The sequence below is a fragment of the Zootoca vivipara genome, chromosome 9 (genome assembly GCF_963506605.1).
Source record: "Zootoca vivipara chromosome 9, rZooViv1.1, whole genome shotgun sequence".
Classification (NCBI taxonomy): Eukaryota; Metazoa; Chordata; class Lepidosauria; order Squamata; family Lacertidae; genus Zootoca; species Zootoca vivipara.
Window position 1 is genome coordinate 27746710 of NC_083284.1, and position 14618 is coordinate 27761327.

The following is a 14618-nucleotide window of genomic DNA, read 5'->3' on the forward strand; positions in this document are numbered from 1 at the left end:
GTGAACAAATTTGTGTTTGGCAAACCCCACTTCTAAACTTGCTGCAAGGCATACTAGAGGGTAGCGATGAGGGAGCAGAGTAACAGAGGTTACTTCCAAGTTGCATCACAGCCAGCCTGATATACTAACTAATTCTCTACAAATGAAATGAATGGTGACAATACCATTTCTTCCTTGGAAGCTCAGTGTCTATATAGGCACAGAAATATCAGCTTTACAGAATTTGCAGTTCCTTTTTTAAAAAAGGCATTAAAACATACACACACACACCACAAAATATAGCCAGGGATGAATACTGTATTTTACCTCTCATTTAATTCCATCATGTTAAAAGGCATTAGAAAACAATCACATAGATTACATAGCTTTTTCAGTGACCCATTATAATATTATACCATGACACAGATGCCAGGAGTTTATTTCAGGCCAAAGAATGCATTTGTTCATACTTGACCACAACCAAACACCACTTCACAAAGCTCATGTGAATTTATGGTCTGCACTTCCTCAAGTCTAGCAATGAAATAAGAAAACACCTCCACCCTTAAAACAACCCCATGGTTGGGTAGCAAAAGCAACACATGCATGGCAGATATGGAAAACTGAGAAAATAGTTTATACAAATGAGAAACTTGTTACCTTGTTTAACGAAGCTGAAGCATTTTATATATCATCATTGGGCATTTATGTAACTGTTGTAACAGCCACTATAAATACAGGTTGCATGTTATATCCTGGACAGAAGTGCATTCCATGTGAGCTTTGGCTAAATTTAAAGGAAGTAAAGGGCTGAAGTTTATGGATTTTATTAAAGGTCCCTTACTCTTTCCCGCTATAATTGGACCACTGTCAGCCAAATAGGATTACATTTTATACCAGCCTGAATAGCCAATATTACATACAATGAATTTATTCATTTGCTCTGCTCTTCAGCCACCACCATAAAAGGTAAAGGGATTCCTGACTGTTAGGTCCAGTTGCAGACGACTCTGGAGTTGTGGCGCTCATCTCACTTTACTGGCCGAGGGAGCCAGTGTACAGCTTCCGGGTCATGTGGCCAGCATGACTAAGCCGCTTCTTGTGATCCAGAGCAGCACATGGAAACGCTGTTTACCTTCCCGCCGGAGCAGTACCTATTTATCTACTTGCACTTTGATGTGCTTTCAAACTGCTAGGTTGGCAGGAGCAGGGACCAAGCAACAGGAGCTCACCCCGTCACAGGGATTCAAACCGCTGACCTTCTAATCAGCAAGCCCTAGGCTCAGTGGTTTAACCCACAGCGCCACCTGGGTCCCATTTCACACATTACCAGTACACAATATACTGCAACCCCCCCCCCCAGAAGATCACAACTAACTACTGTATGCTGCAATCAGTCAATATACAATACAGTAAGCCCTAGGCCCTGTGGTTTAGACCACAGCGCCACCTGCGTCCCAACGTATTTGTCCTAATTAGAGCCACAGTCCTCAGTATAACCTTCAGCCAGGCTTAGTATTGATCTGTGGGCTGATCTCTTTTTTCTAGAGGGACCGTTGACCATTCTTCTCTACAAACAGCACATCAAGAAGGCAGGCCACTGCCATGTTCACTATGTGCAGAACAGGGAAGCTGAACCCCTCCATATATTGTTGTGACTTCTCTGATCATTGGGCATGCCGGATGAGGCTGATGAGAGCTGGAATCCAACAGCATCTGAAGGATTACAGGTTCCTCATCAAAAGAAAAAGGAAGATGCCACCGCACATAGTTGAGGTCAGAGAAGGAGAGATATGGATCCCATGCAATTGCCACACTAAAAATTCCTGACTGCATTATCCTAGCCCTGAGGACTTGTTTACACAATCAAGATCCATAGATTATTTGAGGTTATACTGAGATAGCTAGCCCTTAAATCCACAAGCAGTTTCAAAACGTTCTAGCCACACCCCCATGCAAACTATTCAGTTCTATGCAGAACATTATATGGGTTGTTTCACATGTAACACTAAGTTAACCCTGGCTACGGTGCGCATGAGGGTTCCCTGAGAGGACATGATAGCTGCTTTGGATGTCTTCTGGTCCTGCTACTGCTGGAACTAAATGATGCATGTCTTAAAAAGTGTGTCACCAACATGAAAAGTTTGGAAAGCTCTGGCATAAGGGATAAAATCAAGCCCTGAGAAACCCCATATTGAAGGCTCCACAGGGCCAAAGTAAACACTCACCATGCATCACCCCCTTGGAAATGTCCATCCATCTAGGAATGGAACCACCACAAAGCACTGCTTGTTGTTGTTTAGTCGTTTAGTCGTGTCCGACTCTTCGTGACCCCATGGACCATAGCACGCCAGGCACTCCTGTCTTGCACTGCCTCCCACAGTTTGGTCAAACTCATGTTCGTAGCTTCGAGAACACTGTCCAACCATCTCGTCCTCTGTCGTCCCCTTCTCCTAGTGCCCTCCATCTTTTCCCAACATCAAGGTCTTTTCCAAGGATTCTTCTCTTCTCATGAGGTGGCCAAAGTATTGGAGCCTCAGCTTCACGATCTGTCCTTCCAATGAGCACTCAGGGCTGATTTCCTTAAGAATGGATAGGTTTGGTCTTCTTGCAGTCCATGGGACTCTCAAGAGTCTCCTCCAGCACCATAATTCAAAAGCATCAATTCTTCGGCGATCAGCCTTCTTTATGGTCCAGCTCTCACTTCCATACATCACTACTGGGAAAACCATAGCTTTAACTATACGGACCTTTGTAGGCAAGGTGATGTCTCTGCTTTTTAAGATGCTGTCTAGGTTTGTCATTGCTTTTTTCACCCCCAACTCAGGCAGCCACTCCAGAAGGATACCATGGTTGATGGTACTGAAAGCCACTGACAGGTCAAGGAGAATGAACAAGGTCACATTTTCCCTGCCTCACTAATATCACACTCTTGTAATAAAGGGAATAGTCGTTCTAGTTGCAATGTAAGGAAATTTAGTCATGTTTAAGCCCACTAAAATCAAAAGTATTTCAGTGGGACCAACAGATGCACTCAGTTAACAACCTGATTCTAAACATTGTTCCTTGCAATTGATTCCTATTATTTACTTTATACTGTATAGCATAATAGAAGCACATGGCACCTTACATAGAATAGGCTTAACAAACCTCTAACCCAAGAGGCTTACTAAACAAATAGATACAAGGGGAAAATAATAAGGAGGAAATGGAGGCAGGAGTTAACAGGTAAAGAATAATGCATGTTATACAGTGGTACCTCTGGTTACGAACTTAATTCGTTCCAGAGGTCCGTTCTTAAGCTGAAACCGTTCTTATCCTGAGGTGTGCTTTCGCTAATGGGGCCTCCGGTGCGCAATTTCTGTTTGCATCCTGGGGCAAAGTTTGCAACCAGGAGCATCTACTTGCAGGTTAGCGGAGTTCGTAACCCAAAGTGTTTGTAACCAGAACCGTTTGTAACCAGAGGTACCACTGTATTTCAGTTACACTATTTCAGCTTAGTTACAATAGGGTGTTGGGACAAGGAGTTGCTTCAAAGAATGAAAGACCTTGCTTTAAGCAGCCATGCTTTGGATTCCAGTCAGTTAAGTTGCAGTGATTTCAGTGGTGATTCTGATGTGCCTTTCTCTGGACTCCACCCAAACCTTTAAACTTGAAGTCACCAAGAGTCAGTTCACGCTGTTTATATTCAGCCTGGCAATTAGAGCTCCTTTGGAATGGCCCCAAGCAGAAGTATTTGATACCTCCTGTTACCCTTTAGAGAAGATTGTGTTACATTTTCCAGTGCAAGCTGGAAGGGGAATTCAGACTAGCATGGATGAGATTTACTTGGTTAACACTTGTCACGGGCTCCGCATGAGGCAAGACCAAGCATAGAACGTAAATGAAAGAGGACAGACAAGAAACAACTCTCAGCTGATTCTGACCTCTTCTACTGCTGCTGAAAATCAATGTCCTTTATGCATACAATATAGTTCCATCAACTTCCCCAGCACACACACACACACACACACACACACACACACACAAGTGAGGGTTTCTGAATTCCTATACTGTACATTTATTGCTCCTGAAATCTGAAAGTCCCAAAGCAATGTATATATTGGCTGTGTACTTGTCTGCAATAGTTCCTTCACAGTGCTACAGCTCATTGATCAATGATCTAAGATTCCATGGAAATAAAAGACATGCAATGGCTTGTGACCTAATTGTCTCATGTGCTATTGAGCTGGAAATAATTAAAGTAGGGGTATAATGAGAATGGCTCCCAAGGAGCCATCTCACTTTCAGAAAAAGAAGTACAGTACAAATACTTCCTTATTAAGTTGGCCTTCACCCTGTACTCTTTTAAATTTGTTCAACGATTTCTGGATTAGAGAAAGAATGGGAAAATAATTCTACTTTGTTAGGTTTTTAGAAGATCAGCAAAGGTTTGTTTGACAGGCCTTTGAGACCAGACTACTGAGAGTTGAGAAATTTATTTTGTTTTAAAGAATATTTTTATTGTTACTTTTAACAGGCTAATGTTAGCCACTTTCATTACCAAAACTTCAATTTGAGATCGGAAAGTATTTCCAAAAAGTATAAACAAATTTCATAGTTACAGAATTGCAGATAAATAAGTAGAATTATTCCTCCAGAGTTATCTATCATTCATCCAGCAACGTCTAGCTTGAATGACACTATATTCAAGAATCCATTTTGTAACAGATCTAAAATTACATGCATTTACATTCCTAGATGATCTCAAGTGGAAAACACTTACATTCTATTGTTATGCGCTGCAGGGTAAATACATGAAGGTGGAAATTCCAGGCTGCAGGGGTTATTCTTTCTTATTCTGCCCTGGCCAGTTTACATGACACATTAAGCCATAATTAAAAATAAACTATGGCTTAATGCAAACAAGTAGTATGCTGGCGCATGCTGCTGAAAAAGTCCCTACATTGCTCCTTGCTTTGGTGCAAGATGGAGGAAACAAACAAGAAGATGGTTTCATATTACATGTAAATCAGCAATCATAGTTTGTTTCCTTCACACAGACCATGAGTGGTGAACAAACCACAACCATAATGTTCACACGTAATGTGAAGACATCGTCTGGGTTGCTTCCACCCTGCAATGCCAAAGCATTCTAGAGTGAAGCAGAACATAAGAGGTGACCTTTGAGCCACATGCACTAGCATGCAGCTCATTAAGCCAGGAGTGGCTAACTTTTTTGGCCTTTGGTCAACCTCCAGGGGCTGCATCAGCATCAACATCATCTGTCACCCACCCTTCACCATAAGGTCCCAGTGGGCGTGCCCGCCTCTCACTCACAGCTCTCACATTTATACAGGATAAACACAAGCAGACAGTCTCACACACGACCCCCACCCTCATGAGGTGTCTGTGCTGATCAGCTGAGGAGGAAGGATTATTGCCCTCTCTCCACTCATCAAACAGTCAAACTGATGACGAGGTAGGGGAAAACTGACATCTCCATCAGGGCACTGGCCTCCACTCACCCCAGTACTGTGTTCACATTACAGTGGTACCTCAGGTTAAGAACTTAATTCATTCTGGAGGTCCGTTCTTAACCTGAAACTGTTCTTAACCCGAGGTACCACTTTAGCTAATGGGGCCTCCCGCTGCCACCCCGCCACCACCACGCGATTTCTGTTCTCATCCTAAAGCAAAGTTCTTAACCCGAGGTACTACTTCCAGGTTAGTGGAGACTGTAACCTGAAGCGTCTGTAACCTGAAGCGTCTGTAACTCGATGTACCACTGTATTTTCTTTCCTTTATGCTGCCACCAAAATTGGTGGTGCCTGGGGGGAGGCAGGACATTCAGAAAAATTTGCTTGTTGGGCTGAATCGGGCCCCTCAACTGAGGGCTAGTCACCCATGGTTTAAACCATAGTTTATTTTTCATGTGATGTGTGGCCTGGTTTCTTTCTGACAAAATTTTACTAGTTTACTATAGATAATTAATCTGTAGTATATGCATACCTGTAGCAAAGATATACCCATCACAGCTGCCAACTAGCTACTGGGCTAAGTTGAAGGTGCTGGAAATGGTGCTTAAAGCCCTAAACTGCTTGGGACCAGCATACCTAAAAGATCAACTCATCTCCAATATATTCATCCAATCCTGCAGATGCCATTTTCCCACTATGCCAAAATCAGGTGTTTAGTGTAGCAGCACCTACCCATTGGAACTCCCTCCCATTATATATCAGACAAGCACCATCTATATGCCGCTTTAGGTGATTATTGAAGACTTTCCTCTTTCAACAAGCCTTCTAAGTAGAGATTGTTGTCCTAGTCAGTATCTGTATTGGATTTGAAATTGATCTTATTTATTTAATAGTTGCTGCTTAATTGTTTTATATGTAATTGCTTTAACCATTTTATTTATACAGTGGTACCTTGGTTTAAGAACAACTTAGTTTATGAACAACTTGGATTAAGAACGCTGCAAACCCAGAAGTAGGTGCTTTGGTTTGTGAACTTTGCCTTGGAATAAGAACATGTTTCGCTTCCTGTTGAGTGTGTTCCATTTGTAAATTGAGTCCCCCACTGCTATGGGAAAGCACACCTTGGTTTAAGAACGCTTTGGTTTACGAACGGATTTCCGGAACAGATAAAGTTGATGAACCAAGATACCACTGTATAATTGTTTTGTGTTTGTTTTTGTTGTATTGTACATTACTTTAAGATGGCACACAGGAAGAGGTTCATAAATGAAATTAAATAATAACTAAATATAGAATATGTTCCAATACAAAACCACATTCTTGCTTCCTAAAGGACCCTGGGAAATAGCATGTTACTCTTCAAGAATATGTTCAAGCATGGATCTATCCACATGTTTATATCAAGATGCATATGGAGTAGTGCTTCATTCTTCATGCTACAAGTCTGTTGTGGAAGAAATGTTTACACCTAGCGTGACAGTGCTTACCACAAATAAATGTAATGCCATGGAACACAGCCAGACTGACGAAATATACAGCTGGTCTGCTCCTGATGGACTCTGAATAGTCTTGAAGAACTGGCTCACAGAGAAGCTGATGAAAAGGGCTCCATATGGAAATAAGCCTCAAGATGACTGTAGCAGTTATTTGTTCCAGTAGCTACCAAGGAACACTGTAATGTCAAAGAACTCATTTCCAACCCTCTCTCAGTGCCTTCCATTGAGATCCTCCCTCTGACATCAACCGGCATCTTTTTGAATAAGAAGCAACAAGCAAGTCTCATCAAGCAGCTATGTCCTTGTTCTTCTCTGATGCTCTAAGTCCAAAAAGAAGCCGGGTGCTGCGAGAGGAAAGATGAGTGAGCCTAGCTATCAGAACTACTAGCTACAACAGTCACTCAGAAGCTTCTTACTAACTAAATGGAGCTTCATTCGTGGGTTTCTGTGTGAAATGGGGCTTGATCTAGCAAAACAAGAGTATGTAGTGGGTGCTGCAAGTGATATATAAGAACAGCACTACTGGATCAGGCCAGTAGCCCATCTAGTACAGCATCTTGTTCTCACAGCGTCAAACCAGATGCCCATGGAAAGCCCACAAGCCATTCTTGAGCACAACAACACTCTTCTCTCGAGCAGTTTCCAGGAACTGGTATTTAGAATGATACTGCCTCTGACTGTGAGGGCAAGTGGGGGAACACTCCTAGACAGGTTCAGGAGATTTGGCTGCAAAATATGAGCCTGGCCAACACACCTTCCCCAGCTTTCTGTACTGCACTGTCAACAACAAAGTGAAACCAAGGTATGGGGGCAGGGCTGTGAATCTTACCTTGGATTTTACTTGTGGAGTGCAAGAGATTGGCCACCTCTGCTCTAAAGTAAACTGTAGCATGACAATGTAATTGCTGGTGACTGCAAGCTAAATTGCCCAGCCGTATCAATAAACCTCTCTCATCTTTAATATCTTGGAAACTTTGTAAATGATTATGCTGAAGAAAGGCAAGGAGAGCTTCAAATGACATGGCATCTGTCAGATATATGAACAGTATATTACTAAAATAAGAACAGTTTAACCTTAGTGGTGATGAAACCGCATATATCAGTACATCTGTTGCACTATTTCTGATAGATTCTTTTTATTAATGTAATTTTTCACCCCATCGCCTGCTTATGAAACTACCTGGGAGACTTATTGAAAATGAGATCCAACTTAGTTTGACATTTACTATAGTCAATATATTATACAGCCAAAGGATTTGTATATTAATATACTTCACTACAAAAATTACATTTTCTTTAAAGATGGATAAATTTAGACACCGTCTCATATGTATTTTGAAAAATGAAGGTACACCTGTATATTTGGAAGACATCATAGCTCCTGTATGTGATACAGATGAATAACCCTGCTGGACCACAAATTAGGCAGCTGAGTTTCCCACATTTGGAGAAATCACTGGGATTAACAAATTTAAGGGGTTATCTACACCTACATTTGCCCCCCCCCCCACACACACACTTAAAAGGCCTGTGTCCAAGCATTTCATTTCATTTCCCTGGAGCTTTCCCCATGAAAACCTACCCTTTAGCACTCAATCGGAACAAGCATCAATTCAGGTTTTCCGTGGATTGCAGTTTGGTCCACTGAGCTTTAAAGAGCAAGTTTTCATGGGGGATGCTCCACAGCAAAAAAATAAAAAGGGGGGAGGCTACTTGGACATGCAGCCTTAAAGCATGGACCCTGCCCGGAAAGGGTGGAGGAAAGGTTAGTTTGGATAAGCCCTTAGAGTGCAGTGGATGAGCCTCACCTTGGGAAAACCACATTTGTGATCATGGTTTGTCCCTTGCCAGGTAATTATGCCGTCCTCAATGCCAACTGTCAGAAACCATAGGAGGGAAGAGTTCTCTTGCGCTTGGGTTCTGTTTGCAGACTTCTCACAGGGGCCATCTAGATGCCTATGGGAACAGGATGCCAGACTAGATAGGCCACTGGCCTGCTGTAGCAGGTCCTTCTTATGTACTTACGTGTTGTTACACCCTCTTTAGTGTGGACCCATAAAACAATTCAAGGGAGTGGAGAAAGAGAGAAGAAAGGCAGGGCTAACAGAAGAACCTTTTCATTTATCCTTTCATTTTCCCCCAGCTTGCACATTTCCCTATGCTGAATCTTTGTTGGCTCAAGATCTGCAGGATTAAGGTGGATGCATGTTAGAGCTGTAAGTGGTGCTTACAACTGGGATGAGCATTTTGATGTGGTCCAAGTGTGTTTCCACATAAGGGTGTACATTTGGATGTGCGTCTAGAGTGCACACCCCATTGAAAGCAATGTTGTGCAGATGAACAAAAAGATCCCTCTTTGAGCAGAGGAGCTCCAACTGGTTGTCAATGCAGAGGAGGAAAGCCTGGCCCATTGGGTGTAAATTCCTTCCCACTTTTCAAGCATACAAACTGCAAGGTTGGAGTCAGCCTTCCAGTTTAAATAATTCTGGAAGAAATTGGCTTGGAAAACACTCAGATCGCCTTTCAACTGGCACTTTAAACAACAGGAGACATTCTGTCATACACTTGAAGTTTACATGATCTGATTCCTGGGGGACACTGGAGTCAGAGAGTGCTTGCCCTGTGCAATCAGGCAGACCCCCTAACAACTTAAGTTTAATGTGCATAAGCAGCCTTCACTGTGTCCACCTGGGTTTGGGGAACAGGCAGGAGGAGGGTTAATTTCTCCAAACCTTTTGGCAAATTCTCCTGAGTATGCAAGACTGCTGTCCAGCCTTCCCTCTCTCCCAGCTTTACTTACAGGGCATCATGGCATTGTCTGAAGGGACATGATGCAGCAGCCTAACCAAATCTGGCTCTGGTCAGTGTCTCAGTGGGAGATCACCTGGGAACCCTATTTGCATCAGCTTGAGTTCCACAATGGAAAGCTGAGTTATAAATGAAATTATAACCCATGTAAAAGTGAAGGGGATAGCTGGTAGCAGTCAATTTGCATAAACACAAGTAACTTAAGACTGAAACCCTATTCACACTTACATTGGCCTAAGTCCCATTGGACTTACTTCCACATAAACATGTGTGGAATTGTACTGTAAAAAAGAATACCAACCAACACTCATATTTCACACATTACCAGTACACAATATACTGCACACACACACACACACACACCACAGAAGATCACAACTAACTACTGTATGCTGCAATCAGTCAATATACAATACAGAAAATAATTTTAAAAATTCCTTCAGTAGTACCTTAAAGACCAACTAAGTTTTTATTTTGGTATGAGCTTTCGTGTGCATGCACACTTCTTCAGATACACTTGAAACAGAAGAGCCAGACCCTTATGTATATACAGAGGGTGGGGTGGGTGTGGGTGTGGGTGATGGGCTGATAGGAGTGGTAAACCTGATGATGGCTGTTAACGACTGCTGATGACTGCAATTGGTCCTGCGGGGGGGGAAAGCAAGGGCTGAGGCGCTAAAGAAAGCTGAGCCGCATGAAATGGAAACTTTAGCGCCTCAGCCCTTGCTCCCCCCCCCACAGGACCAATTGCAGTCATCAGCAGTCGTTAACAGCCATCAACATGTTTACCACTCCTATCAGCCCATCACCTATTCCCACCCACCCCCCACCCCACCCTCTGTATATACATAAGGGCCTGGCTCTTCTGTTTCAAGTGTATCTGAAGAAGTGTGCATGCACACAAAAGCTCATACCAAAATAAAAACTTAGTTGGTCTTTAAGGTGCTACTGATGGAATTTTTTTATTTTGCTTCGACTCAGACCCACACGGCTACCTACCTGTAACTAAAAAATAATTAATTAGCCATGCAATCCAGTAATAGGTTTTGGTGCTTTTTTTTTTTTTTTTTTGCAAAAACTCACTGGCTAACACATACATCACGGCCAAGAGCTTAAGCAAGATATTCAAACAAACACAAGAAGTAAAAGTGAAGTAGTCAACAGTAAACATACCACTAGGGTATTGTATAACAAATGGCATCTTCAAAGCAGTATTGTAAATCACATAGAGACTATTAATATTAGGCAATTAATAAGTTTAATACTGTAATGAAAAGTAGTAAATGAAAGCGCACAGCCCAACAGCCAATACACATCAATTAGTACAGGTAACATGTACATGAGCCAAACTTAAAGCACGCCATCAGAGGACACATAAATTCCAGTAGCCAATGCACAAATACCAGGCCGGGTATCCTCCCAACCCTGTGGCAACCAATATGCCTATATCCAACAGTCACTATTTGAATTATCTGTAAGCTGCCTTAAAGGTTCATTTTTTACAATTCAAAGGTGGGATATAAATGTTTAAATAAATGCATACTGCAGGCCATACACACAAACCTCACAACACAAATCCCCAAAATACAGGAACTTTCAGTCTCCGGACATAATTTTTTAAAACAATATACATTGGAATGTATTCCTCTGAGTGCATTTCACCAGCCATTTAGAAATCCACATATCATTCAGAAAGAAACAATGCATTCTAATAGACTTTCAGCATTCGTCTTTAGCATCTCTCTCTCATACATAAACCACAACAGCTGACATACATACACAACACTACACAGTACATGCTGGAATATAAACAGTTTCAAAAATCAACCAACACGTACTTCCCAACAACTAAGCAGGGCGACAAGCACACAGAGACCTCAGGATCCAAGCAACCAACTTGCCTAACCAACTCAGCCCTTCTTCCAGAATTAACCTTGTCCCATTAGAGCAAGCTAATGTATACCAGCTCAGCAGTGCCCACCTGAGCAACTGTTCTCATAGCCTGAAGGATGGAGGGCTATGCTTGGTAGCCAGAAAGCATATGCCACAACAGACCCACAAACTTCCAATGTTCCACAGGGATGAAAAAAGGGGTAGTCTTGTAGACTTGTCACAACCCTATTCTCACACCAGAGATTATCACGCAAAAGTTTACTATCCCACACTTTATGGCTTCACTATGCAGGTTTTGAACAATTTAAATAGCAGCAGCTGTGATGGTTGTGTGTTGTTCTCATAACTATTGAGATTGCAGCAGATGTATAGAGAGGAAATCTACCCATTCCCCCACTGATGTTGTTGGGAGAAAAATCACTGCTCTGAGTCTGTAATTTGCTTTGGGCCAGGGGTGAGGAACCTCTCCAGCTGTTTCTGGAGCCCAACATCCATTTGCCCCATTCAAGATTGCCATTCGTCAGGGATGATGACAACTGCAGTCCAGCAACATCTGGAGGCCTGCAGGATCCCCACCCTGGCTTGGGAGAGGGAATCCCACATTGATGCCAATGGGAATCCACACCCCACCCCAATTCAAATATTAGCTTTGAAGGAAGGTGGGTTTCTCTTCCCCCTCCTCACTCTAGCTACTTCCTTGCCTGCTGTAGTCTTGAGTACCCTTCTACACCTCAAGATCCTTCCCCTCCATCATATACGGTACTACAGTATCTAGTTTGGCCCTAAGTCCTGGAAACAAGGAAGAGACAGTTGCAGTGATTGTATCAAACAGAAGGAGCCACTTGACTGTCTGGTTATAGGGAAGTCAGAGGCAGTGTGGTGTGGTGGTTAGTGCCAGATAAGGACCCCAGAAATCTGGGGTTGAATCCCCATTGGGTGAGCTTGGGACAGTAACAGTTTCTCAGCCTAACTTATCTCCCAGGAATGCTGTGAGGAGGAGGGGGAGAATCATGTATAGGACCTGGAGCTCCTTAAAGGACAGGTGGTATATACCTGTATTTAATCATCATCATCTTCATCATCATCATCAATGCACAATTATACTCCAAAAACGGGCGGAGGGGGGAGAAATAGACGCAGGGGGAGGTAGCAGAATACAAAAGCAAATAGGGCCGTTGTTGGAGGGTCCATTCTCGCTCTCCCTCCTGTCACCTGCCCCCCGCCTTCCTCTTCCTCACCTTGCCTGCAGTCACAGTAGCCCCAGTCGACCCTGCCGCGGCTGTTCCTGAAGAAGCACCAGGGCCTGCTCCTGCCGTCGGGGTTCCTGCAGAAGTTGCGCTGCCCTCGCAGCCCTCTGCCCTGAGGCGTCTTCTCCAGGAAGGTGGGCACGTCCGCCCAGGGCAGGCACTCGGCGCCGGACTCGGTGACGTTGACGAAGCGCCCGCCGCCTCGCGGGCAGCCGCCGGCGGGCTGGTGGTGCTGGAGCGGCAGAGGCGGCGGGGAGCGCGGCAGAGGCGGCCGGTGGGCAGAGCCCCGCGGGGCCAAAGGGAATGGGGGAGACGAGCGAGCCGGCTCCGAAGCGCCCGGTTCAGCGAGTGTCCCCAGAGCCGCCACCGCCGCCAGGAAGAGGCGCGCGAATGTCATGGTGCCAGTCTCGCTCGCTTTGGTCCATCGCCCCTCGGCTCTCGCGCCCTGGCTGAGGGGAAGGAGAGGGGGCGGGGCCGCGCGGCGTCCCACTAATCCTCCCCCACCCCCCCGGCGGGAGAGCGCGCGGCTCCTTCCCCCCGCCCCACGCGCCCCCCTGCGCCCCTGCCCGGCTCGCGCGCCCACTGAGCTGCCGTCGTCCACCCAAGGACATCGACGGCGACGTTGTTAACAATAATAATAATTTATTGCTTTTTAAGGTATTTGATTTAGACATAGTCGGAGTAAACCCACAGAAAGCAGTGAGACAAGTTAGTCGTGACTAACTTGATTTCCGGGGTTCTCCTCTGTGCATGACTAAGTCCAACCCATCATCATTACCATTTGTAATCTTCCCATTTGGCATCCAAACGTAGTCATAGAGGGAACCCACGGGAATCAATAGGACTTGCTGGTCAGGATTAAATTATCCCAGTTGGCTTCAAGGGGGTCTCCTTCAAGTCTGGATCCAACCATCGTCTCTCCGTCGTCGTTCATATTTTGAATCGAGACTTCCGTCATACTCAGGGAAAATCCGCGGAAATCAATAGGACTTAAGTAAGTCATAACAAACTCTTTCCATTGATTTCCGGGGGGGGGTCTCCTCTGAGAATGATGAAGGCTCGATCCAAGCCATTCTCATCACCATCTGTGTAACGTGCGAGCTGCAGCTCAGCCCTGGCTCGTCACAGCGCGATTCTCGGCTTGTTTACTCAAACGTCAGCGCCAATGAGTCCAAGGGAATGCAATGCGCTCCCTGGTAAAGTGCGTTTAGGAGTTGCAACTCTTTCCCACATGGGAATGTTTTTTGCCGCCCACGACGACGCCCCTTCCCAGTCCCAGTTTGGGAGATTCACATATGCCTTTCACAGCTATACTAGCATCTGCAGAAATGCCACTGGTCAAGCGTTTTCTCCTATGCTGGCAGGAAAGCCGCACCATTTGCATTTCTGCCTGTCCGGCAACTATTCAGGATCCTTTCTGGAGGCTGGACGAGCTGACAAGCCCATCTTCGGACATGGATCATCTTCCCAAAAAGTCAGGCATATGTGGCACATATAGAAAAGAGGGCTGTGATGATTACTTAAGGAGGACAAGCGCTTTGCACGTGCACAAGAGACGTACAGGACCGTATTCGGGGAGCCCTGACGTTGCCGGGCGAGGGAAGCGTGGGAAACGAAGCCCTCGAGGTTCTTTTGGCTCCAGCTGAACCCTGAAAAAATCACCTGGGCGCAGAGACCCGGAAGCGCAGAGAGGCGAGAAGGGCAAACTCAGGCTGCGGGCAGAGCTGGAGAACAGC

At 44.6% G+C, this 14618-nt stretch overlaps 1 protein-coding gene across 1 annotated transcript in view; it reads right to left on the minus strand.

Moving 5' to 3' along the window:
- The window catches only part of PRSS12 (serine protease 12), a 53077-nt gene extending 39731 nt beyond the window's left edge, over positions 1-13346 (minus strand). Inside the window, exon 1 of the mRNA XM_060278558.1 lies at positions 12874-13346. Coding sequence (XP_060134541.1) covers positions 12874-13279 — 406 coding nt within the window. The 5' untranslated portion in view covers positions 13280-13346. The remainder of the gene's footprint in view (positions 1-12873) is intronic.
- Positions 13347-14618: the final 1272 nt, after the last annotated feature.